Source organism: Ursus arctos, unplaced genomic scaffold (genome assembly GCF_023065955.2).
Source record: "Ursus arctos isolate Adak ecotype North America unplaced genomic scaffold, UrsArc2.0 scaffold_19, whole genome shotgun sequence".
In the NCBI taxonomy this organism is placed as follows: Eukaryota; Metazoa; Chordata; class Mammalia; order Carnivora; family Ursidae; genus Ursus; species Ursus arctos.
In genome coordinates, this window is record NW_026622863.1 from 53,609,767 (window position 1) to 53,637,032 (window position 27,266).

At 46.7% G+C, this 27,266-nt stretch overlaps 1 protein-coding gene across 1 annotated transcript; it reads right to left on the minus strand.

The window, feature by feature from the left end:
* Positions 1-3,116: 3,116 nt before the first annotated feature.
* Positions 3,117-27,266, minus strand: NLRP9 (NLR family pyrin domain containing 9). Its single transcript, XM_057314620.1, has 9 exons — positions 26,987-27,266; positions 23,332-24,892; positions 21,512-21,673; positions 13,691-13,858; positions 9,526-9,696; positions 6,554-6,724; positions 5,054-5,224; positions 4,458-4,628; positions 3,117-3,521 (listed from the first exon to the last, which is right to left on the minus strand). The coding sequence occupies exons 1-9, from the start codon at positions 27,264-27,266 to the stop codon at positions 3,389-3,391; spliced, it is 2,988 nt and encodes a 995-aa protein (XP_057170603.1). The 3' UTR covers positions 3,117-3,388.

Below are 27,266 nucleotides of genomic sequence, written 5' to 3' on the forward strand. Positions count from 1 at the left end.
CCCCAGAATGTAAACTAACTTGAACTTAAGAACCATGCTTGTCTTATGAAAAAATATGATTGACCCACAAAAAATGTTAAGTAAACATGCACTTAGTAAATAAATAAGTGAAAGGAGGTGGGCGTACTGTACCCCTCTTAGAATTTATGATTATTTTGTCACCATAATTCATCAACCTAAGACAGTGAAGTAGAAAAAGGCCAAGTCGTGTTCAAATGTATAAGATTATATAACTCATTAAAATTGCAAGAAAATCAACGCTCAGCTTTTGAGAATGCATAATACCACGCATCAGAATGACTGGATAGGATATACCTTCCAAAAAATCAGTAGCCTTCTGATAATACAACATGACCCTAGAATGACCTCAGAGTGACCACAATGTGAATTTCATGTCAACTGTTGATCACAGTGGCCAAAACAACATTAGTTCCCATATACTGTTAGAAGTAGGAACAGTAGCAGTAGAAACGGTGATTGTGGTAGACGACATTTGTTTCCTTGTTTCGGTTCTCTCTCACTACCGGCGATACGGAGAAAAGGTATTACAATGTCAAAGGGGAAAAGTGGCTCAGGTATGTTCCACCCAACTACTTCTGAGACTTGAAAATTAAATATAATTCATCTCACTAACATTTCTTCTCTCTCTCCTTGATGCCTCACAGAGTCACACACACACACACACACACACACACACACTACAAAACAAAGAAAAATGACCCCAAAAATCTCCAGAGGAATCCTACTGCAGTAGGATTTCAGAAAGCAAAAAAAAAAAAGGGTCATTAAATCATAATATCATCACACCACAGACTGGTTTTCTCTGTGTATATCAATGGACCTTATTTCTATCAGGATTTTGAAGTTATAACCCGAACTCTGCACATCAACTTTCTACACGTATTCATACACAAGCCTAAAAACCCGTCAGGTCTGAGAAAGTCAGCAGACTCTTGTACATGGTTGAGGAGGTCAGTGACTGCTCATCCAAAGCTTGACTCGGATTCCAAAGAGATCTCGTCTTTTCTCTCTCTCATTGTCAAAGACTCTAGGACGCAGAGATCTACAGAGATTCTCCCCACCCTGGTCCCGCCCACAGACACTCCCTGGCACATGCCCACCCGACCAGCCCAGCCAGAGCGCAGGCAGGGGTAGTAGCTGTCCTCTACAGCATTGCTGCACAAACCCAGTTCTGAGCTCCTCTCCTGCTGGAGACTTCTTGTCTCCTGGTTTTTGCCCTGAGACTGAACATAGGGAAGCGCTCACCTGGCTGGTCCTTGCTCCAGAGTTCCATGCATGGAAGTGTCGATCGGGATGAGCCACAGTTACAGGGACAGGGTTCCTAGACTGGATCTCCCCACAGAGATGTCATTAACACGTGAGCTGTGTCTCAGCGACACCGTCTGCGTGGAGAGCCCAGGGCGTCTCTAATGAGAAGCAAATTTTATCCCCATTGCAAGTCTTTACCAGCCACTTCTGGTAATTAATGGTAATTTTTGGTAATTATTGGAATGTTCCTGAAAAGCTGAACAGCAGGCAGAGAAATGTTTCTATGTTCCCTATGGAGGAATCTAAGTTCAGAGTCAAAGTTGCCATCTATAGCGGAATTGAAACTCAATGTATGGACTCTGGGAAACAAACTGAGGGTTTCAGAAGGGAGGGGGTCAGGGGATGGGGTAACCAGGTGATGGGTATTAAGGAGGGCGCGTGTTGGGATGAGCACTGGGTGTTATACACAACTAACGAATCGTTGAACACCTCATCAAAAACTCATGGTGTACTATATGTTGGCTAACTGAACATAATAACAATAATAATAGTAATAAAGCCATAAATCACCAAAAAAAAAAAAAGGAAACTCAATGTTGGGTCAAGGGTTCCTCTTACAGTATTTCCAAATGGGCATTTCCTCAATGCTCTCCTGTTTCCAGAATCAGGCTGACACCATGATTGGCTCATACTGAACATCTCCATTTGATCTGGAAACCGGTCTCTCTCTTGACTTAAATACCACAATTCCTGCTACTTATGGCCCCACCTCTTCTACATCTGGAGAATATCCCACTTGAAGCTAGTCTGTCCTACCTCAGAACCCGTGAGCTTCTCTGATGTCCATGTGACTCCCCAAGAGCTCACTATATGCTTCCCAAATCACTCCGAGAGCACTGCTCCCTTGTCCCTCATTGGTCAACTAGCCTGTCCTTTATTTTCAGAGTTTTCCCTGGGAAGAAGGATTCCTGGATGCACAGACAAGATTCAAGGGGAAGTAATATAGAGCACAGATAGAGGGATAGCATCAGAATTATTTAAAATCAAGAAAAAGGCCAAAAGCCAGATAGAAAATTGGGCAAAATAATAAAGAGAAAATTCACAAGATAGATGAGATGACCCTGACTCATATGAATGTTAATTATGGCAAGTCAACCAATTAGTTATTTTTCAAAAATGGTTTGGATATTCTATATTTTTTGCATGTTCACATTATTTTTAGAGTAAGCTTGCCAATTCCAGCAATAGGACAACAAAGACAGCACGAGTGGGATGGATCCTGACTGGGATTTGACAACTCCTTAGATCAACCATGGGCATATGTAGGGTCAGGGAATGTGCGGAAAATCTCTGTACCTTCTTCTCATTTTTGCGGTAGACGTAAAACTGCTCTGAAAAATAATATGTTTAAAGTTTTTTAAATAATACTCAACAAAAACTAAGTTCTATATAGGGTCGATAAGGCATGAACAATTTCTTATAGAGGCAGCAGAAAACCAGGCAATGTTTAATTAAGACAATGAGCTATTTATGTATATTGGATCAAACTGTAACATTTGGAAAAGAGAATACTGAATTTTTTTAAAAAGCTATTGCAGTGGCATATTCTAAAGGATAAGTAGAGATTTGGAAATGTGTTTTTTATTAGACCGTGAAACTGATCGAATGCAAATTTGCACAAACTAAAAATGGAAAGTTTGGTGGGTGCTCAGTGTAATGATAGCAATAAAATCTAGAATCTGTAGAGACATTCTACCATCTCTTCTAAGTCGAAATTGTCAAAGGATTGTGGTTCCTTCAAATCCAAGCTCCCACATCCCAAGACACTCACTAAGAAACTTAAGTCATGCTTTCCGAAGTGTTCATCCATTTAATGTATTCCTCTAACTATCACAAGGTAAGACGGGAAGTTTAAAGGTGGGGACGGGGCGGGGTGGGGGGCTAGGCACGGATGGCACATCTGCAGCTATACCGCTGGGACACCGTAAAGGGACAGGCCTGAAGTCACAGCCCCCACCGCCATGAAGTACAGTTTACAGGACCGGGTGTGCTGGGAGGAGAAGGCCCACGGTGACCAGGGAGAAGCCTTTGGGAGGAGACTACTCGAGGTGTTCCCCCATCAGGTGAGCACACCCCTGATCCTATACTCTTCATTGACCCAGAGTAGGTGGGAAATGGTCAGGTGGGGATTTTTCTCTTCCACAGCTGTGAGCAGCGTCTGAATCTCCTCGTCAAAAGGAGATTTGCGCAGCCTGGGAAAATAGAAATAAAGTTTTCTTGACTTTACACATGATTGTTTGCCTCTCTACGTCCCGGGGCCTACTTCCAAGCCATTCTTCCCTGGAAGTGACTGGGGAAATCGCCGTGAGTGTGCAGAGAAAGTGCATGTCTGTCCTAGAGGGTAGGAACGTGGAGAACAGGGATGTGATCCACTCTGCTCCTCAGCATGTCATCCAAGGGCCTGGGTATGGAGGGCGCCCCAATCGTCATTCTACGGATGTCAGATACACATACTTCACGGGCAAATAGGACGTTCAGAACAACGCTGACCGCTGCGCTTCTCAGAAAGTGCTTCTGGGTCAGAACGGCTCAGCCCTTTCTAGACCCAGCCGCCCTGTCTGCGCTGATGTTCCACATTTACGGGACTGTGAGCTGGAGGTGGTGTTGACCGCAAGGCAACGGTTCTCGCCTGGGGCAAGTCTGCCCCTCAGGGGACATTTGACAAGGTCCAGAGACTTTTTTTTTTTTATTTCAGGGAATGGATGTTATAGCTATTCTGTTTTAATTTTCAATTAATTTAGTATTATTTTACTGAGATATGATGGACATAGACCACTGGATAAGGGTAAGGCCTACGACGCATTGGCTGGCTACCTGTCTATATTGCGGACGACGGCCAACTTAGCATTCGCTAACACCTCACCGTGTCACGCTATCATAGGTTCTTTTTTGTGGTGAGAACGACTGAAACCTTGTCTATGAGCAGCTTTGAAGTTCCCATTTTTGATCGCCACGAGCAGGGGAAGGCGCTCCGGGCATGTCACATGCAGGGAGAGGCCAGGGATGCTGTTCAGTGTGCAGGACCGCCCCCCACAGCAAACGACTCTCCGACCCAAATGCCAGTCATGCCAAGCCTGGGAAAACCACCGCGGGCTAACCTCACCCTGAGGGAAAGGACATCCACTCACCCGAGCTGCCGCAGGGCACAGTCCGGGTGGCTCAGGGCTTCACAGAGCACCAGCGCCCCGGCACGCTCCAAGCTGATCCAGTCCAGATTGAGGCTCTTCAGTGACCTGCAGACAGACAGAGCCGAGGCCAGGGCCTCGCAGCAGGCACTGGTGAGCTGACACATATCCAGCCTGCAACAGGGAAGCACAGCAGAAGGCACAGCACTGTGAGAGGCCGAGCTCCGTGCCTCTGAGCAAGGGACTTCACAGTCCAGACCGGTGGTTCTCACCAGAGCCACTGGGGCCCCTGGGGGGACACGCTAGGGGAGTAAAACTGGCATCTCATGGACAGAGAGAAGCCAGGGACGCTGCTGAATATCGTACAAAGAGCAGGACAGCCCCCTGCCCCACCACAGCAAAGAACCACCCAGTCCCAAATGTCAGCAGAGCCAAAGCTGAGCAAGCCCTGGCTTCACCGAATGGCATTATACTTACCACATCATTCCGGACACACTTGTTCTTAAACTTGCTTCCCTTACGTACGTTCCCTAATCCTCAGGTTTTCCTGTTCTTGAAATAGGTACACCTCCTCATAAACGCACTCCATGGACACTCACCCCAGATTCTCTACTTTGCAGTCTGGATGCTTCAGAGCTTCACATAACTGCTCGACACCCGCGTCTTGGATGTCATTGCTCCCTAGTTTCAGGGTCTTCAGTTTTTCATTGCAAACAAGAACAGCAGAGAGGTCCTTACAACAGACAGAAGTGAGGTAACAATCCTCCAGCCTGGGGGGAAATACACACCAACAGACACAATCATGAGGTCCCATCTCGCACGGCTTGGCTGGTTTTCATTTATCCGTATGAAGGAGGAAGTGCCCAAGTGCTTCTGAGATGGTGATGGTGATGATTTCATGACTTCACAGTTCCTCCACCGTCCTGCCCAACACACTAGACGGCAATTCTGCTTCCTGTCTCTGCTCCCCCGGGGCCTCTGCTCCCATCCTCACTGATTGCTCCTGCCCAAATAGCACTGGGCTTACTCCCTCACTTCCTCCAAATCTCTGCACAAATGTCACCTTGCTGAGGACCTCCCTGAAAATTTTATATAGTCTCATGTCCCCAGTCTCTGTCCCACCTCCGAGCTCCCCACAGCACTTCCCACCTGCTAACAAGGTATACATATATTCATCAGTCTGATATGTGTGCACGCATACATACACACACATATACGTATATGTCTGGCATATACGTGTGTGTGTGTGTGTCTGTGGTTCTCAAATGGGAATGATTTTTGTCTCCCCTCCCCACCCCAGGGGACATCGGCCACGCCTGTCATTTTGGTTTGCCACACTGGGAGAGAGGGTATTACTGACATCTAGTGGGTAGGAGCCAGAGATGGTGTTAAACGTCCTACATACAAAGCACGGGACAGCCACTCCCCACAAGGAACGATCAAGGCCAAAATGTCGATAGCGCTAAGATTGAGAAACCATCATATGTACACACATAGTTGTAGCCCACACTCGTGTGTGTGTGAGTGTGTGCATGGGACATTCCATAAAATTGACTTTCATGGAAACAGAGATACTGGAGCATTTCATTTACCAAGTCATCTTATCTACCCAGAAGAGTTTCCAGTGCCCAGGAGAGCCGTGAATGACCTCTATGCTCTAAGCCTCCTGCCATCATTGACTGCATGCTTGTTTTGGGCAAGTCATTGGTAACATTTCTTTCCATGCATTATTCCCACGGGTCACCTCGATTCTTTGACGTGGGAAACATAATTATCCTCATGTCACACTGGAAGAGAGGTGAGGCACCCTCACAAGTTGGCCCAGCCAGTGCAGGGCACTTGGGACTCCATTACCAGTCTTCTGGAAGCCAGAGACCCTACTCCAGAGTAGCATGTCCTACCAAGTCCTGTCAAGCTCTTTGGTCGCGCTCACACACGTCAGCACCACTGGACGCTCCCACGAGTATCAGGCGGGGTCAACGTTTAGCCTTGCTTTCTTTCAGCAGACCCCATGATTTTACCCCTTCCCATTTCCTTCCCAGGATGCTGATATCCAAAAAAGGAACTCTGACATTCATGCGGATCATAGCCCACCGTACCACAGCTGCTCGATGTTGCACCGCGGGTGCTTCAGTGTCTCACAAAGAGATGCCACGCCTTTATCTTCCAGGAAATTTGACCCCAGATCGAGAAGGGACAGGGATGTGTTGCACAGAAGGGCTTCGGAGAGGTAGTCACAGGCCACAGAGGTAAGGCAACAGCACATCAGCCTGCAAAGACACAGACACACACTCAACTGGTCAACCCGCTTAAGCTCGTCTTGTAATAGTTTCGTGAAGCCACATGCAAACCTTGCAAGTCATTCCTCCCACTCCGTGGTCACCTGAGAAAAGTAAGAAGGTTAGAACGTGCAGCAGCTGCAGAAACACAGGAGCAAGAATGTGGAATATGGAATAGGGCATCTCCAACTGGGAAAGAGAATCTCAGATTCCAGTCCCGAGTCAGATCGTCGTCATCGCCACCAGCGGGGCCAAAGTCATCCCTTCCCCATGACACGGCATGCTTATTATTTGGTGCAATGTGCTGGATGACGTCCTACTTGACATGATTTTTCTTTTAAAATATTTAAAAATCAGTTTTTTGGTTCTGAGTTCTTGTATACGCACTGTCGGAAATTTGGAAAATAGTGGAAAGCAGAAGATGCAAGTCGCAACCTGGAAGCTCACCACCCAACGTCACCCCTGGATACAGTGAATTTAGGTGATATTATGTTGAACATCTTTTAAAAAAATTAGCAGTCAGCATTTAAGAACCAAGAGATTTCACATGAATTCCACACGTCTACCTCCCACAGACAAGCCAGCTACTTGGAATTCCACGGCAGATGGTCACATGGTGGAAGGGAACAGAAACTCCCCTGTGGGAGGGGCAGCTGCTTCCTAGCTCACCAGCACCCCCACCCAGCCCCACACTCATTCCAGCTGCTTACCTGGGCTTCAGGGGACCCGAGCGTGACCTTTGGCAGGAAGAAAGCATAAGTCCCTGATAAGCAAACACAGCTCATCTGTGATGGGTTTTCCTTCCTGTCTTCTCATCGTTGAAATCAGACAATGAGCACATAATTCATACTTTTTTCAAGGAAGTAAGCATTTTCCAGTATTTTGAAAATTCACTAATACTTTAATGGTTGCATAATATAATCTTCAGTATCTTTGCTACTCTTCACACTCCCTGAATATCTCCACTTGCGTTCTTTACACTTTCTGCCAATTTAAGTTATACTGAATTACTACCTTGCACCGAAAAAAATTTTTTTTGAAGTGCTGAGGTTACTATTAAGACTTTTCATTTCAGGGGCGCCTGGGTGGCACAGCGCTTAAGTGTCTGCCTTTGGCTCAGGGCGTGATCCCAGCGTGATAGGATCGAGCCCCACATCAGGCTCCTCTGCTATGAGCCTGCTTCTTTCTCTCCCACTCCCCCTGCTTGTGTTCCCTCTCTCGCTGGCTGTCTCTATCTCTGTCAAATAAATAAATAAAATCTTTAAAAAAAAAAAGACTTTCATTTCACTTTCTTGACTTATTTGCTGACTTTGAAAAAAAAACAACAAATTAATACTGCCAAATCATAGTATACACTTGTCCATTTTGCAGAATCCTGGCCAAGTGAAATAGATTTCAAAATTTTGTGTGTTTGTTGTAAAGCGTATCATTTTTTGAACATTTTTGCTTTTTTAAAATTACTAGTGACATTCCTGCATGTTTAGTGGTCTTTCATTAAAATTTTTTTTATTGAAGTATAATTAATATACAGTGTTATAATAGTTCTGGGCGTACGATAGAGTGATTCAACAATCCCATCCATTACTCAGTGCTAATCACGGCTACTGTGCTCTCGATCCCCATCACCTACGTCATAACGTCACCCATCCTGCCACCCACCTCCCCTCTGGCAACCACCAGTTTGTTCCCTCTATTTAAGAGTCTGCTTTCTTGTCTCTTTTTTCCCTTTATTTGTTTCTTTGCTTTGTTTCTTAAATTCCACTTATTTTTAAGGAATAAAGATTCAAGCGCATAAAACAAATAAACAAAAAAACCCGTTAAGGGATAGATCCTGAAGAACCCTTTAGAAAAATACAGCCCATTTTAATTACCAGTCGTTGAATACATGTTACTTCTATTCATTGTGTAATAACAGTTATCTAGTGGCCAAATCTTTCCACTTTCCAATGTGTCACTTCTTTCATACCCTTGAAGATTCTTCATTCTAATCTTTAGAGATCAAGGCTTTTCTTTCTTTCTTTCATAGTTTGGTTTCAGTGTTTAATGTTCCGGGATCATATTTTACTGTTGCTTTTCTTATACAGTCTAGAATGTCGTGTCAGTGAGAGTACTCCTTCCCTCTACGGTCTTAGACGCCACTGTGCACGTGTGTGCGATGCGCGTGTCTAAATGCACAGATACATGCACACAATGCGGTTTTGTGTCTGGACTACTCATGCACACCCATGGATCTGGCGTTCTTGCACCTGCCCCCACTTCAAGGCACAACAGCATTCGCCTGATTCAACACTAAGCTGCCCACGTGGCCTCACTGGGCAAACAGAGGACCCGCTCTCCCGCTGCCCTAGTCAGCCGCCTGAGGCAGAGCAAGCAGCGCACTCTGTATGTTTGCAGCAGGACAGAAACGGCAGCTCTGGAGAATAACCTAGAATGTACAAACCTTGTTCCTAAAAGGAATCAGATGAATGCCTTGTCTCAACTGTCCCCAGCACCCAGTTTATCGAAGGCACAGTCCTTCTTCACGATAACCAGGATTTACCGGGCTCTCGAGTGGACGTGAGGCACCTAAGGCAGGTCTCAATCTCTGGAACTCAACCTCTCGGTGCCTCTGTGAGGCGTTTGTGTGGCCCCGTTTTTCGGACGGGGCAACGAAGGCACGGAGAGTCAGGTCTGACTACAGAGTCTGGGTTCTACAGCCTCCCTCAGTGAGCATTTGGTCCCCTTGAGCACTGAGGGGCGCGTGTGCACACTGCCACGGTCTCCCCCGAGCCCGCGTGCCCAGACGGACTTACAGCAGTCTCTCCAGCACACAGTCTGGATGCTTCAGGGCGTCACACAGTAGCAGCATGCCTTCGTTCCTCAGGGGGTTTTCTACCAGGGAGAGAAGCTTCAGCTTCTTGTTGCAGACAAGGACGGAGGCAATGTCTTCACAAGCTTCTGTTGTGACGTCACACATTCCCAACCTGCACGTGAGACATATGAGGGGCGTGACCACGGGCGTCAATGGCTCATGCAAAACCGGCCACAGACCACATCCCAGCCTCTAGTCTCACCCCAGCAGATCTGCCATCTACATTCCAGACTCTAAAAGCACAAGTGTAATTACACGACCTTATTTATTTACCCCTTATTGCTTTCCACCAAAGTTAGGGGGAAAATCGGAGCCAGTGGTTCACAACAGAGAATGATTTTTCACCTCAAGGGGACATTTGTCAGTGTCTGGACACATTGCTGGTTGTCACAATAGGGAGAGGGGTGCTATTGGCATCTAGTAGACGGAGACCAGAGATTCTATTCAACATCTTATGTTGTTGTGGACAGCCCCCGACAGCAAAGAATGATCTGAAGCTCAAAAAGCCTGATTATCTGATTATCTATCAATAGTTCTGAGGCTGGAAAACCCTGGTCTGAGCCTTAATGAAGCTTAAATGAATATCTCATGGGGGCTCCTGGCTGGCTAGTTGGTGGAGCATGTGACTCTTGATCTCAGGGTTGTGAGTTCGAGCCCCACATTGGGTGTAGAGATGACCTAAAAATAAAAATATCTGTAATCAATTCCATTTACAATAGCACCAAAAACCATAAGATACCTAGGGATAAACCTAACCAAAGAGGTAAAGGATCTGTACTCTAGAAACTACAGAACACTATGGAACATAAGAACTAGAATGATCAGTAGGGGAAGAAAGGGATAAAGAAAGGGGGGGTAATCAGAAGGGGGAATGAAACATGAGAGACTATGGACTATGAGAAACAAACTGAGGGCTACAGAGGGGAGGGGGGTGGGGGAATGGGATAGACTGGTGATGGGTAGTAAGGAGGGCACATATTGCATGGTGCACTGGGTGTTATACACAACTAATGAATCATCGAGCCTTACATCGAAAACCAGGGATGTACTGTATGGTGACTAACATAATATAATAAAAAATCATTATTAAAAAAAAAAAGAAAAGAAACTACAGAACACTGATAAATGGAAGAATACACAAAGAGATGGAAAAACATCCCATGCTCATGGATTAGAAGAATAAACATTGTGAAAATGTCTGTGCTGCCCAGAGCAATCTAAACTTTCAAAGCAATCCCTGTGAAATCGACATTTTTCATAGAGCTGGAACAAACAGTCCTAAAATTTGTATGGAACCAGGAAAGACCCTGAATAGCCAGGGGAAAGTTGAAAAAAAAAAAAAAGCTGGGGGCATCATAATGCCTGACTTCAAGCTATATTACAAAACTGTGATCACCAGGACAGCATGGTACTGGCACGAAAACAGACACATAGATCAATGGAGGAGAATAGAGACCCCAGAAATGAACCCTCAACTCTATGGTCAACTAATCTTTAACAAAACAGGAAAGAATATCCAGTGGAAAAAAGACCATCTCTTCAATAAATGGTGCTGGGAAAATTGGACAGCCACATGCAGAAGAATGAAACCTGACCATTCTCTTACACCATACACAAAGATAAACTCTAAATGGATGAAAGACTTCAATGTGAGCCAAGAATCCATCAAAATCCTAGAGGAGAACACAGGCAGTAACCACTTCGATCTTGGATAAAGCAACTTTTTGCAAGACACGTCTCTTAAGGCAAGGGAAACAAAAGCAAAAATGAACTTTCGGAACTTCATCAAGATAAAAACTTCTGCATAGCAAAGGGAAATGTCTACAAAACTAAAAGGCAACCCATGGAATGGGAGAAGATATTTGCAAATGACACTAAAGATAAAGGGCTGGTATCCAAGATCTATAAAGAACTTCTCAAACTCAACACCCAAAAAAACAAAAAATCCAATCAAGAAATGGGCAGAAGATATGAACAGACACTTCTCCAAAGAAGACATACAAATGGCTAACAGACACATGAAAAAATGTTCAACATCATTAGCCATCAGGGAAATTCAAATCAAAACTACAATCTGATACCACCTTACACCAGTTAGAATGGCAAAAATTAACAAAACAGGAAACAACAAATGTTGGCGAGGATGTGGAAAAAGGGGATCCCTCTTACACTGTTTGTGGGAATGCAAGCTGGTACAGCCACTCTGGAAAACAGTGTGGAGGTTCCTCAAGATGTTAAAAATAGAGCTACCCTATGACCCAGCAATCGCATACTGGGTATTTATCCCAAAGATACAGACGTAGTGAAAAGAAGGGGCACATGCACCCCAATGTTCATAGCAGCAATGTCCACAATAGCCAAACTGTGGAAGGAGCCGATATGCCCTTCAACAGATGAATGGATAAAGAAGATGTGGTCCATATATACAATGGAATATTACTCAGCTATCAGAAAGGATGATTACCCAACATTTGCATCAACATGGATGGAACGGGAGGAGATTACACTAAGTGAAATAAGTCAAGCAGAGAAAGACAATTATCATATGGTTTCATTTATCTGTGGAACATAAGGAATAGCACGGAGGACCATATGGGAAGGGAGGGAAAAACGAAGGGGGGAAACCAGAGGGGGACACGAGCCATGAGAGACTATGGACCCTGGGAAACAAACTGAGGGTTTCAGAGGGGTGGGGGGTGGGGGATGGGGTAACAGGGTGATGAGTATTAAGAAGGGCACATGTTGTGATGAGCACTGGGTGTTATACGCAGGTAACGGATTGTTGAACACTACATCAAAGACTAATGATGTACCACATGTTGGCTAACTAAACATAATAAAATAAATAATAAAAATAAAAACTCTTAAAAGAAAAGCATCTCATAGGCTAGAGCATAGGCTAGGTTTCTCAATATCAGCACTATTGACGTGTTGAACTGGAAAATTCTTTGATGTGGGAGCCATCGTGTGTGTTGTGGGACGTTGACCAGCATCCCTGACCTCCATCCACTAGATAAGCCTGTAGCATCCTCCCAAGGCAACGATGACCGTCAAAAATGTCTCCAGACGCTGACATCTCCCGAGGGACAAAACTGCCCTCTGTCGAGAACTAATGATCTGAGGAAAACCTGATTTGGGGTACTTCGCACCCCCAAAACACAGTGAAGTTAAAGGTACGGATGGTACGCTCCAAAGAGGCGAAGTTTCCAGCAATAAATGTCTACACTCGACCCCCGGTTTCCTAGATCTGTTTCCCAATTCTTACGCTAAAGCGGAATATTAAAACCCGAGGCAAATGGCATAGTAAGTAGAGCAAGACACCAGATTTTAAAGTCCCCCTGCGTAGAGAGAGCTAGAGTAGAGAAAACAAATGTCATGATATGGAAAGAGCTCAGATGAGGAACAGGGTCTGTGGGAAGCCTGTGTGTTCAAACAACTCTCATGCAAGGAATGCGCCTCTGTCTCCTCATGATCTTGACCTAAGTTACAATTAACCAAGCGTATGTGAATCCATTAATTACATTTGCAACTGTTACAGCAAAGAAGAGACACTGAACTAGGAGAGAGAAGAGCATTTTCTCCAGGTGGGTTTCATGAGTTGGGTTGGTTGACTGCTACCTCTATGACCTCCCCATTTCGCTTTCCGCTGAAACATGGATTGAGCCTGTCTAGAAACCACCCAACCGTGGTAGAGACATCCCAGGTAATTTTCAAGAGGAAGATACGATTTGGGGAAAATGGCTTCCCATCCTCCATGTTGTCACCTACCAGATTCACAAGAGCACCCTTGTGATCATTAATATGAGCTCTCATTCTAAGGTTTTCTGCATATCTTCAGAGGAAAGAAGATGGAGTCTGGTTTTGGCATGGCTGGCGCTGAGGGCAGAACCAAGAACAGGCAGGTCAGGTGTCCACAGGAAGTGGTCCAAGTGAGCACCAAAGAAAGGAAAGCTGGAACAAACCTCCTGAGAGGTCTGGAGATGCTGAGATGGAAAGCGTTCGATGTAAGAGACAAAGGCCGATGCGGGAAAGAAATGGGCATATTCAAACTGCAAATTCCGCGCTGGACAAGAAGCATCCCCGAGCACACACAGCCCCAGACTTACATCAGCTCTTCTACGCTGCACCTGGGGTGCCTCAGCATCTCACACAGCTGCCCGACGTCCGCGTGGGACAGGCGCGTGCCATGCAGGCTCAGGTGTTTCAGATGTGGGTTATGAAGAACGGCCTCATGCAAGCAGGGGCCACTTCCAAGGTGAGAAGCAAAATTGTACCTGTGAAAGATGGGGAAATGGGGGGCTCAGGCCGTGGAGTCCACGCACGGAGTACGAACCACGCATCCTGTCCTGCCTGCCATGCTTAGGCTCACAACACTGCTAGGGACCTGCTTACCCTCACCGACACATTCTCTCTCTCTGGGATTTTCAGACAACGGCACGTGCAGAGACTCGGCCGCTTGGTGCTCTCCTGTTTCTCCTAGTCCTTGCACGTCTGCATAGCACCGCACACACCAAAAGGGAGGCGAGCCAGACGGATCCCGTATTAAATTCTAAGCACCGTCAGGACGGGGACACTAGGGTTGTGCCACTTTGCCTCTGCAGGGCTAGCACAGAGCCTGACATACAAGGGAGGTGCAGGGTTTGAATTCATGCTCACGACTGTGCTCCCCAAAGAAAGGATCCATTTGTTTAAAAACTATGGGATGTTTTTTCCCTGAAGGAGACAATAATAATAAAAGCAGAAGACCATATCTGCAGTTGTTGAAGACTTAGGTTCCAGGGTTATAGAAAACTGGACTCCCATTTTTGCTTTTCTCCTGGATACTTTTGCAAGGTTGGGCAAATACAGATTAACTTCTTAGTTTCTTCATGAAACAGTGTCATGATGGTTACAAAATTAAAATTTAGGGGCACCTGCGTGGATCAGTCAGTTAAGCGTCTGCCTTTGGCTCAGGTCATGATCTCGGGGTCCTGGGATCGAGCCCCGGCTCCCTGCTCAGTGAGGAGTCTGCTTCTCCCTATGCCTGCTGCTCCCCCTGCACGTGCTGTTTCTCCCTCTCTGTCAAATAAATAAGTAAAATCTTTAAAAAAATAAAATTTAATTTAATTAAGTAAATTAAAGTTACTATGGTGCCTGGCACAGGACCAATGCACATTGGCTTTGATTTGTAAAAGCCATACACGTATTATATTTATATTTTATATTCATTAATATGTACTCATAAACACAGGCCATATAAAATATGGCTCCTGACTTCTCCCCGCCGCCCCGGTCAACTTCGAGAAACGAGATCACAACAAGCAAATATTGCACCACACTGGAACGCCGGCACGGGAATTATAAATAGGCCAGAGATAGAGGAGAACAGACGGAGGAGGGAAATGACAGCCTGGACGCGTTATGGCAATTTCTGGCAGAGGGGTTCCCTAAATGTGTGCGAGTGGCACCCAGGGCACTTCGGGCCCAGAGACGGAGGGAGCGGAGGGCCGGCAGGGGGGGCTGCAGGGGGTGGAGAGGGAGGGTCGGCACAGGCAGGGGAGACAGGCTGACCAGCCAGCAAGGAGAAGACAGGGTGCCCATGACATCTGGAGACACGTGTGAGACACGGAGGCGCACAGGGCAGCCCCCAAGCACCTCATTCCTGAAAACACCCCAACTTCAGGTGGCAGCAAGTGCTGAGTCAGCAGAGAACGCGGTGGGCGTCATCGTAATGGAGAATCACCTCATCTGAGCCCTCAGCCTCGTGGAAAGCAGACAAGCTGAAACAGGAGCGTTGACAACAGCCAAGCTGGTTTACTTTCTGCCGTCCTGAGAGTTAAGGAAAAGGAGTCCACAAACCAAAAAGCACAGCACCGCAATCACCAGCACCCCGCGACCTTAGTGAGCTCAGAGCCCTGCACCGCAGGGGCCAGGCGGACGGGCTCGCCACTACCAGTGTGACCTTGGCCAAGCCCCTACCCCTTCCAGGTCTCAGTGTCCCCATCTGCCAGGAGGAAAGGAAGGTGCTTACCTCTCAGCAGGTTGTTGTGAGCACAGACTGAGTTAATGAACAGAACCCCGAGAGCAGGTACTGGACGTGCCCAGGGTTCTCATGCCCGTGAGCACCTTCTCTCTTCGGGTGAGAATTAGGGACCCTGCCTGGGACCTTGGCTTTGAGAGAGCAATGGAGTCAAACAACGGTCGGTGTGAAATCCAGTTGGTATGATGCACGAGCCCTGACGAATGTTTTGTGGTTGCTTGAGTCCAGTTGGCACATGACGTTGCCTTAGTTCCCGCGCACAACACGGCGACTGAGCGTCTGTACGCCTTATGCTGTGCTCGCAAGTGTGGCCACATCGTCACCATGCAACCCTGTTACAAAACCACTGACCAGGGGCGCCTGGGTGGCTCAGCCGGTCAAGCCTCTGCCTTTGGCTTAGGTCGTCATCCCGGGGTCCTGGGATCGAGCCCGGCATCGGGCTCCCTGCGGCTGGGAGTCTGCTTCTCCCCCTCTCATGCTCTCTCCTCAGCTCGTGCTCTGTTGCACGCACACTCTCTCTCTCAATGAAATAAATAAAATCTTTAAAAAAATACCATTGACCGTATTCGCTGTGTGTCATCCCTTATTCCTGTGACTTCACTAGAAGCCTGTATAAAGAGCTTGCTAATCTTTTTCTTTCTAAGATTTTACTTATTTATTTGAGAGAGTGTGAGCAAGAGAGAGCACACAAACGGGGAGCGGCAGAGGGAGAACCCGGCTCCCCTACTGAGCAGAGAGCCCAATGCGGGGCTCGATCCCAAGACCCTGGGGTCATGACCTGAGCTGAAGGCAGACGCTTAACCAACTGAGCCACCCAGGCGCCCTAACTTGCTAATCTTTCTTTAAAGTTTTATGTCCAAACCCTATAAAAATCTAAGTTTATCTTGATGACATTAAGACAAATGGTTTCAAGTTTTTACCTCCCCACTAGAGCAGAAGTAAGCAATTCTGACAGTTTCTCTGAACTTAAACACAACTCCCAAAAGTTATTTACTTTATTAATCATTTGTCAGTTCTACAATTGAAAGAGTCCCAGTAAATGCCAGGAAAATTAAACAAACTTCCTAAAGGGACCCATTCTATTGAAACTGGTAAACTAGTAGGGATAAAGAAGAATCTGAAACACCACCAACAGATTTTTTTTTAAAGAGATGACCTACAACTGAACAAGAATGAAAATGGCATCAATCTCTGTATCTGCAAATAAAATGAGTCAGACAGAGAAAGACAAGTACTGTGTGTTTCCACTTTATGTAGAATCTAGAAACAAACTAACTCCTAGATACAGAGCACAGATTGGCGGCTGCCAGAGGTGGGGGCAGAGGGGTGTGTGAGAGGGGTAAAGGGGGTCTAAACATAGGAACGTCCAGTTATAAGATACATAAGTCCTGGGAATATAACGTACAGCTTGGTGACTACAGTTGGTAATACTGTCTTGTATATTTGAAAGCTGCTAAGAGAGCAGATCTTCAAGTTCTCTTAAAGTTCTCTCTTTTTTAAAGATTTTATTTACTTATTTGACAGAGAGAGAGACAGCCAGTGAGAGAGGGAACACAAGCAGGGGGAGTGGGAGAGGAAGAAGCAGGCTTCCAGCGGAGCAGGGAGCCCGATGCGGGGCTCGATCCCAGGACCCTGGCATCACGCCCTGAGCCGAAGGCAGATGCTTAACGACTGAGCCACCCAGGCGCCCCTAAACTTCTCTTTTTTTAAAAGATTTAATTTATTTATTTGAGACAGAGACAGAGCACGAGCAGGGTAAGGGGCAGAGGGAGAAGCAGGCTCCTGTTGAGCAGGGAGCCCATGTGGGGCTCAATCCCGGGATCCAGGATCATGATCTGGGCCGTAGGCAGAGGTCTAACTGATGGAGCCACCTAGGCGCCCCTCTTAAAGTTCCAAAGGAAAAAAAAAATGTGTCCCTTTGAGAAGTGGTGCACCAGACTTATCACAGTGATCACTTCACAATGTGTAGATTTATCAAATCATCATGGCGTACGCCTAAAACGAATATAGTATTATAAGGAAATTACACCTCCATAAAGCTGGGGGGAATCTCTACAAAGCTGGATTTAAGAAATAAACCAATAGACTCAAAGATATAAGGGAAAAGCATCTCAAATACTCAATGTGCATTCTCATCATTAAAAGGTACCATTAAATGGGAGAGGATGTTAGCCTCAAATTTACTCCAACTTTGGACTCATAGAGCCTCTTGGAAAAGCCAAAGGACACAATGACATAGAACAATGAACTCAGCTGGACAGAACAAGACGCAGAAGCAAGAATAAGCTAAGAACTCGGTAAAGTTGTCCCAAGTAGGCACACACTTTCTGTAACAATCTGGCGTCTTGTGATACCTACATGAGAGGTAGCAGTGGTGTAAGATGGGAGGGGGGTAAGTAACAGAAGAAAGACCCACGCTCCAAAGGCATTCCTGGGGAAAGATACAGATACTTATCGACACGAGATCTTCTGCCTTAAAGGATGATCCTTAAACTATCCAACCACCACAAACTGCCTGTGCCCTCTCTTCATCCAGCAAATCCTGACTTCCAAACTGGGCCAGGGTGTGTGGAGGGTATAGCTCTGAATGGGATGGTCCAGGACCAGGCACACACAGGACATATCCCGTGCTCAGGGGACATGCAGGACAAAGGGGAAGACACGACTTCATAAAAGAGCACGCAGGATGTGGTTATGGAGTGACTGGGGCAGGGGCTGCTCCGTTTGGGGGAAGGGGTGGTCAGGGAAGGCATTTGGAAGAGCTTGCCAAGCAGAAGTCTAGAGAAACACTGTCTAGAAACGAGGAGAGCCAGAATGAAGGTTCTGAGCAGGAATGAGCTCGGTCAAGGGCTTGAAAGAGAGTCACCACCCTCGGGCCACAGCTTGTAGTGAGGATGGCAGCAGGGGGAAGGAGGGATCGACCACATGGCCATGCTCTTCTCTTCACACCCATTGGAATTTTTTTCCTAGTTATGGGAAATCATGGGAAGGATTTTAAGGTGTATGTTATTTTTTAAGATTGCTCTGGCTTGTATACGGAGGAAAGAAAACACACAGTGATGGAAGACAAAACAGGATCCGAGACACTGAGGCAGGTTATTGGAGTGACCATCCCGGGTGAATGGTGCTGGTTGCTGGCGGTTAGTGGCAGCAGCACAGACTAAGAGAAAGAAATGGATTCCCTGGCTCACGGACAGGGATGGCCTAGGAATCACAGACAGATTGGTCTATTCCAAATACCATTACCTCCAACATTCCCCAAACCCTATGTCTGGACAGAGATTGGAGTTGAAGTTCAGGGAATGAGCCAGGCTCCCCATTCTTTATTCATCCTAGCAATTACACTGTTGGGGGGGGTAAGGTTTTTATTTATTTATTTGAGAGAGAGAGAGAGAGAGCACGAGCAGAGGGGAGGGGCAGAGGGAGAAGCGGGGCTCGATCTCAGGACCCTGGGACCAGGACCTGAGCTGAAGGCAGGCACTAAACCGACTGTGCCACCCAGCGCCCCCAATCACACTATTTTAAAATCTCGTGTACAGGAGAAGAAAGAGGAGGAACACTACCTCTTGATTCCAGGACATATGGCTAGATATGTGGGGGGACAAATGACCAAACCCGTCATCTGTCTTGTTTGACCACTTAAAAATGAGCCCAGTGATCCTGCGGCTAAAGAACCGCAGGCCGAAATCCACGGACCAGTCTCCACACGCGCTATGAAGAGAACGGTCTTCCTCATTCTGCAACCTGAGGGAAGACGTGCACATTTTAACTCAGCCTTCAGCCGGATGCCTCGAGTTACTCATCTCCTTCATGCGGTCATCACACTGACCACATCTAAATTCACCAATAAAATTAATTAAGCATTTAATGGATTCCCTGACAGACCTCTCACTTTCAAGCCCACTCCAACCTCTCCCTTGCTTTACTCTTCCTCATATCTAGCACTAAAATTCACACGCTGAAAGCTCTTTTATGAGCACACCAGTCCCCTACTTTAACACGTTTTCCAAAGGAAAACAAAATGCCATGATCCACATTTTGCTCTGTGTGGGCTCTTTACCACTTCATTTCTCAGTGGGTTTCCTTATGTGAAATCAACAGGTATTTAATGAGCCTCTGCAAAGGACAGACGTGTTATCTCTCCCATCATGGCGGTGTACTCAACACAGAAACACTCTGTCCCCAAGACCTCCCCTGGCCTCAGTGACCTGCTAGGACCCACAAGACTTGGCAGATAGTTGCACTCATGCCTATGATTGATTACCGTGAAAAGACAGAAAGCAAAATTGGCAAAGGAAAAAGGCATAAGGGCAAAATCCAGAGGAAACAAGGCGCAAGCTTCCGAGGGTCTTTGCCAATGGAGTCACCATTGGACGTGCTAAATCCCCCCAGCAATGCACTGTGACAATGCATGTGAAATGTCATCTACCAGGGATGCTTGTTGGAGACTCAGCACCCAGGGGGTTATTGGAGTGGTCACAGAGACACCCATGCCCAGCACGAGCCAAAATCTCAGACTCACACAGAAGGAAAGCAAGCCTTCAGCATAAACCACATTATCTACACAGTATGGGAACAGTGAGCCCCTCTTATCAATTAGGGTGGTGGGAATTCTCCCCCAAATCCAAGTTCCAACATGCCACCCAAGGGCCAACCCAGTAAGCAGGACTTTCTAAGGACAACAATCTCTGACCTGCTACGTTAACTCTTCTGCACAAAGACAGCAGCCAATAATTAGACGTGTGGTAACTATGACCAAAAAGACATCTAGAAAGTGCTTTGGGAGCATAGAAAATCTTCCATGAAGAAGTGAGCTTTGGGGCACCTCAGTGGCCCAGTAGGTTAAGTGGCCCATTCTTGATTTCAGCTCAGGTCATAATCCCAGGGTCCTGGGATCAAGCCCCACTTTGGGCTCCATGCTCAGCAGGCAGTCTGCTTCAGATTCTCCCTCCCTCTGCCCCCCACATCTCAAATAATGAAATACATCTTTATAAAAAAAAAAAAAAAAGAAGCGAGCTTTGAGCTGAAGGAGGAGTTACATTTAAGTTGAAAGAGATAAGCTTCTGAGGGTGAAAAGAAGAGCACGGCCCAGGCAAACCCAGATACCCAAAGTGCCGGGAGCAGCAGCGTGCTCCTCTGGGCTTCTGCACATGATCTGTATTAAGGTGATGGTGAGATCGTTCGAAGATTAAAAGGAAACAATACAGGTAATGAGTGTGCGTCAAGGATCCAGCTCTGTGCTAAAGGGCGGCTTCCTAAATGCTGCCTAGTCTCTATGCATATTCTTATTATTTTTCTCCTTCATGAATTTAAGGCTACCTTCCCATTGGTCCCTTCGTTACCTGGGAAACATTTATTCACCTAACAACATCCCAACAAGTGTCACCAAATTCCCACTGCAGCTCTCCAACCACTACATCTAAAACATGTTAGAGAAAACCCCCCCAAATGTACCCCTAAACCAAAACACACATGGTCACGTAACCCAAATGTAAGACTGATGTCCCTAAAATGCATACTCTGGTCTAAAGACTTATGCTTTCTTCGTGCCAGCATGAACTTGTAGCTTTCCATGTACAGGCTACATGCAAGTGAGCCAGTGTGCTGAGAGGGGGGGTGCTCTCTGGCAGCCACCCGCCACAGAAAACCAAGCACTTCCCTGTTCGTGCTTAGAAACTGACCTGTGGCAACAGCGGACTGAGCCCCTTGGCCATGTTTGGTTCTGAAGTCCCCACTTGCCAACAGTTTGCTTCTTGCTCAATAAAACATGGGTATCAGGGAAAGTGCTCCAAAACTTCTCTTGAGACATTGGATTGTAGCCCTGCACTTACATACTGGTCTTTCCAAAAAAAGCCAGAGTAGAAAGAATGAAACGGTTATTTAAAGAACAGGTTAACATCCAACTTACGTGAACTTTTGGAGTTTACAAACGGGCTGAGCCAGAGCTTTATAGAGAATCGCCAGGGAGGCCTCACTGAAAGTACAGTTGTCCAAATCTAACATCTGGAAGTTCTTGCTGGTGGTGAACGCGGAGCAAAAGTCTTCCCAAAAGGAGAGCTTCTTACTGAGACTACGGGGAGAACAAAGACGGTGACTGTCCAGTGGCTCGAAGCAACTCAACTCATTCACAAAACAAGCAGAATGCCATTCCCAGGGCCCCTCAAAGCTGACGGACGGAGCCCGCACCTGGACAAGGAGAGGGGCAGCCAGGTACACTGAGTCAATGTGGCCTAGGGGTTAAGGAAATGGACCCTGATGCCAGAGCAATCGGGATCAAACCCCAGCTGAACCATTTATTAGCTATGTGACTCTGGACAAGCTACTCAACCGTATTCAGTCTCCACTTCTTCCTCCTTTAGGTGACAAGGCTTGGTTGTTGTGCAAATGAAGGCTGATATTCGCGGATCAACCAGTGAAATGGAGAACTACGTCCAAAACTATGAACACACAGGTATGAAATAAAGCCATGGGGATGTGATGTACAGCCTGGTGACTGTAGCTATTAATACTGTATTACATATTTGAGGGGCGCCTGGGTGGCACAGCGGTTGAGCGTCTGCCTTCGGCTCAGGGCGTGATCCCCGCGTTATGGGATCGAGCCCCACATCAGGCTCCTCCACTATGAGCCTGCTTCTTCCTCTCCCACTCCCCCTGCTTGTGTTCCCTCTCTCGCTGGCTGTCTCTATCTCTGTCGAATAAATGAATAAATAAAATCTTTAAAAAAAAAATACTGTATTACATATTTGAAAGTTGCTGAGAGAGCAGATCTTAAGTTCGCATCATGGGGCGCCTGGCTGGCTCAGTCGGAAGACCATGCAACTCTGGATCTTGGGGTCATGAGTTCGAGCCCCACAGGGGGTATAAAGTTCACTTAAAAAAAAAAAATTTGTCCTCACAAGAAAAAAAATAGTGTAACTACTGGTGAGGGCTGTTAACTAGACATATCGTGGTGATCATTTTGCAATGTATACAAATACTGAATCGTGGTGTTGTGCACCTGAAACTCACATAATGTTGTGTGTCGGTTATACCTCAATTTAAAAAACTAAAAATGGGGGGGCGCCTGGTTGGCACAGCGGTTAAGCGTCTGCCTTCGGCTCAGGGCGTGATCCCGGCGTTGTGGGATCGAGCCCCACATCAGGCTCCTCCGCTATGAGCCTGCTTCTTCCTCTCCCACTCCCCCTGCTTGTGTTCCCTCTCTCGCTGGCTGTCTCTATCTCTGTCGAATAAATAAATAAAATCTTAAAAAAAAAAAAAAACTAAAAATGTGACCATGAAAGGTGATATATATTCGAGATCCGAAGTGTGAGCTGTTAATCTGAACCAGCTAGTGAAAAGATACAGGTTAGACCAGCAAAGAGGAAAAGCCCAAGGAAACCACTCATAAGCTTCCAAGAGTCCCTTCCTGGTGGATACGCTCAAATGCTAGGGGGGGCGGGGGGAGCATACTCGTGGCAACTATAAAAGCCGCTTACCTTTCCACTGCAGACCGGCCCTATGAAGTAGGTAAAGTGTCACCCTTCTTTATACAGATAGAAAAACTTAAGAAGTTACTGCTCGTGGTGACACAGCCAGCAGAAGGCAGAGCCAGAACCGAATTAAAGTCTAAGTACAAAAGCCATGTTGTCTCTAAGTCAAGGATCCATGAAGGACCCATTGGGACCTGAGACAAGCGACAAGTATGGTGTGTGTGGCATGGCGGGTGGGAGAGATTATAGACGGACTCACTTTGTGCTGGATGCAGAGTCATCTGAGAAGACATTTTCTATACACAGGTGAAGTTTCTGCAGATTTTGGCAATGTTTTAGGCAGAATGCAGATATCACCAAGTCTTCCATGTTACCAATATAAATACTGACTTCCTCAAAGAAATCCATCACTTGTGCTACAAACTCTTTCTCGTGGGTCTCAAACAAAGCGCTGAACAATTCCTGGAAATTCACCGCTTCCTGATCGGGGTTGCGCCGACTCAAACTTTTAAGACATTGGGTTATTTCCTGCTTTATCTCTTTGGACAGGAGAAAACCAAAGGATGTCTCCAGCATGTTGGCTATTTTTTCAGTTGAAAAAGCAAACAAGAATGTTACCATCTGGGACAAGTGGCCCTGGACCTGACTCACGCCTGCTGTTACCAGCTGGGTCACGCTTCCAATGGCCGGGTGAGCACCGTCCTTGGGTTCTTTGAGCAGATAGAACATGGAGGCAAAAAACTGTTGCAGGCACGCATGCGTGAAGGTAAAGCACTCTCCGTTCCTTTGAAGGAGCCTTGTGCTCACCCACATCAAGGCATCGGACTCAGACACCCCATTCCTCCGGAGGTCCCCACGGCCAAACACGAACAAGCGAGTCCACGTTCCCTCTGCAGCCAAGGCACACAGGCCTTTCAGACGAGCTCTGCTCTGCTTCGGTGGACAGTTCTCATTTCTTGATCTGAAGACACTAATAAAAAAGGACACATACAGAGAAGTGGTGCTTTCGGACACAATGCTGAGGTCTTCTCCTTTTTCCAGCTGCCATTTCATACAGGTACAGACCAGCCAGCATACGAGCGGATTATGACAGAAGAGAAAGAGCGGCACATTGCCCCGCACAAAACTGAAGGCTTTCAGGGCTTTACTCCTCTCGCGGAAGAAATGGTAGAAATACAGCTTCCTTTCGTGTTCAGAGAGTCCTGAGAGGGTTATGTATTTTGGACACTGCAACAGGAAATAATTTTTTCTCATGCCCACTGTTCCCAACGCGATAAGCAGGGAAGACTGTGGAAGCATTTTTTTCCGCAGCAAACTACTCAGGATGACCTGCGTTGGCTGTCGCTGCCTCTGGTCATCGCACAACTGAGTTGTAAGCTCCAAGTCAAATCTCAGCTCCTCGAAGCTATCCATAATGAACAGGATCCTCTCCGGCTGAGAAAAGATGCCCTCGATGTGGTCTGAAGACGGAGGCCAGTCCCTGGAGATGAGCTCCACTAAGCTGGTCTCGGTCATAGCGTTCATTTCACAGCCATTGAGGAAGAAGATAAATGTGAACCTGTCCTTCCATAGGTTCCCCTCCGCCCAGTCCAGCATTACTTTTCTCAAAAGCGTCGTTTTTCCGATTCCTTCTGGGCCTTGCAAGACCACAGTGGGTGAGGGCTCGCCTGCCTGGCTGGCGTGATATGCGGCACACAGCTTCTCATACTCACGCTTTGTGATTTCTTTGTAGAAATCACTGGGAACCGGAAGGCAGGTTTCCTTTTCCCATATGAGACGGAATTTTTCCTTCATGTGATTTCTGTATGGGTTTGGCTTATCTGAATTCACAGGGAGAGAATACCAGACAATTACAAAGCATAGTCATTGGCACTCAGAATGACCCCTAGAGATTTACTTGAGCACGTGAGCGAGGACTACTGCGTGTCCACGGATGACCACGCTGATTAACTTAGTTTTCGTTAGGACCACAATCCGTCTAAAATCACGTCCATGGAAACTGATGCGAACTGGAAGCCTGTCTCAGAGTTACAGGCTACACAGTGTGAATGCTTCAGAATTACATTCCCAACCAGAAGGCGAGTGGTCGCATCTCCCCAGTAAAGAATCCATAAGCACTATCATGGACTGAGTGCCAGCCAGGAACCAGGGCTGAGGATGTTCCTACCGATACCATGTCTTCCATGTCAGTAACCCACCAAGACTCATTCTACTCGCACTTTACCAAAAAGGTGTTGGCAGAATGTATCACCTGATTAATTTGCACTAGTGAATAAATATCAGGGTCAGGTGTCTGTCCAACATCTGTCTGACTTGAAACCATAAGCAATTTCTGTTCCACCATGCTGACCGCAGGTGAATTTCAGAAACCGACCACTGAACCATCGTTCATTCAACCCGCCCTTATGATGTACCTTCCGTGTTCAAGGCAACACATCACACAAGTGGCCAAGGATCATGTCCTATACCAGAGAAACATACGCCACCCTCGGTGAGGAATTTCTGCATGTCTTCCAAGCAAGGGGCGTTGATGGTTTTGTTCAAGGATTTAGGACTAGAAAACATTCTTAGGATGTAGCAACGGTCCTTCCTCTCTCTGGGGCAAAGGAAGATTTGTTTCTAAAAACAGGTCTTTCTTTCCCCTCTGCAGAAATTCAGAGAGGTCTCTCACTCTGCAGAGACATGCTAGGGTCATAAAGCTAGTATCTGTCTCTGGAGGGCAGGGGACAGGACAGTCAGCAGGCATTACGCAAGATCAGGATCTCTGACTTTCTGGGCTCCAATGACACGGATCTGCCTGAGCTCATCTCCAAAGCCCACCCGCCCCCACCCCGAGAGAGTCAAGGGACAAGAGGAATGGACATGAGCATGAATCTCGTGTTCCTGTTGTGTGGTAGCAATGACCCCTCTAAATCCATCGGGGCTCATTATGTCCTTTCAGACCAAATTTATGGGCGTGTGGCAAGCTGACCTAACAGTGGCTTGCTGCTCAGGAACTGCCCTGGTGAGCAGTCCAGCCACTACGCATGGTGTCCACAGCCGGGAGACACGCCTCGGTCCAACTACTGGCACAGTGAGACTTTAGGGCCATTACAATTCTTCTGAATCTCAGCTTACTTATCAGAACAGAATGTCTACTCCCACAAATAGACAGAAATCAGTGAGAATAACATGTAAAATTGGGCAAACATCCTACAGCCTTCAGCTACTGTATTAAAGGTAAATTTTTAAAAATGACTTGTCTGACAGTTTGTCTCTTTGTTTGCCAGGATTTACAACTCAACCTATTTCCCCATTTAAAAAAAAATTATCCTCCCAGCAGAGGGTGTAAATCCCATCAATAAGTCAAAAAATAACTGATTTGGAGTCATATCTGTCCCTGCTGCAAAAGCCGTCTACCATGGGGGAATGATGCTGGGACCATGGTTTTTCCATTCGTAAACCTCAGGGCAGTGGGGGGAGTAAAAGGACCTGAGGCATCGGAAGTGTTCGCTGTAGGGGGCGGAGCTCTCTCTATAGTTATTTCCTAATTATAGGATTCTGCCTCATCACCCCTGGTGGTCTGGTCAAAAGGACAGTCGACTACCGTAACAGAACTCAATCTCAGCATACCTAGTGACGTAGACACAAAGTCCCAGGTCATCCCTCATAACAGCACGGGCTATGCTTTGGACAGGAAAGAGGAAGACACCCCTTAGATGAGCAGGATACCACCCATCCACGGTCCATCACTAGCCATGTATGACCAGAGTTCCCTTGCAATTCCTCCATGAACTCCAAGGCTCCCTCAACCCACAACACATTCTCAACTGATGGAGGATGGCCACTAACTCAATAATATCACCTTCATTCTTATAAGCTCGCAGCAGACCAACCTTCCTCCATAGGTCCCTGCCCCTTCACCCTACACTTACTTCTGATCTCCTCCTGAGCCTTTGTCCAGAGGTCACGCCGATCGATCTGTAGAAATAGGTTCAGGGTCACCTCCCATGCCCGCTTTCCTGGGTAATGCTTGTCCAACAACTTCGCTAGATCCTCTCGTGAAGCCTTCTTTAACTCGGTCCATGGGATTGGCTTGAGGTCAAGCTGCAAAGGCTCTTGTCTGAGGAGCTCCTTAAATTTCCAGAACTCTTCCTTTCTGAGCTCCTCCAGGTACCACAGCAAGCCAAAGTCCGAAAAAAAGGATTCAGACAT

What these genes read in the sequence shown, in the direction of transcription:
- NLRP9 (XM_057314620.1), bottom strand. Translation starts at nt 27,266, where the DNA reads ATGTCTGAATCCTTTTTTTCGGACTTTGGCTTGCTGTGGTACCTGGAG. An exon ending in TGCAAAGTAGAGAATCTGGG is followed by an intron (nt 4,629 to 5,053) that starts GTGAGTGTCCAT and finishes TCCCTGTTGCAG; the next exon opens with GCTGGATATGTGTCAGCTCA. An exon ending in TGTGCCCTGCGGCAGCTCGG is followed by an intron (nt 3,522 to 4,457) that starts GTGAGTGGATGT and finishes CTATTTTCCCAG; the next exon opens with GCTGCGCAAATCTCCTTTTG.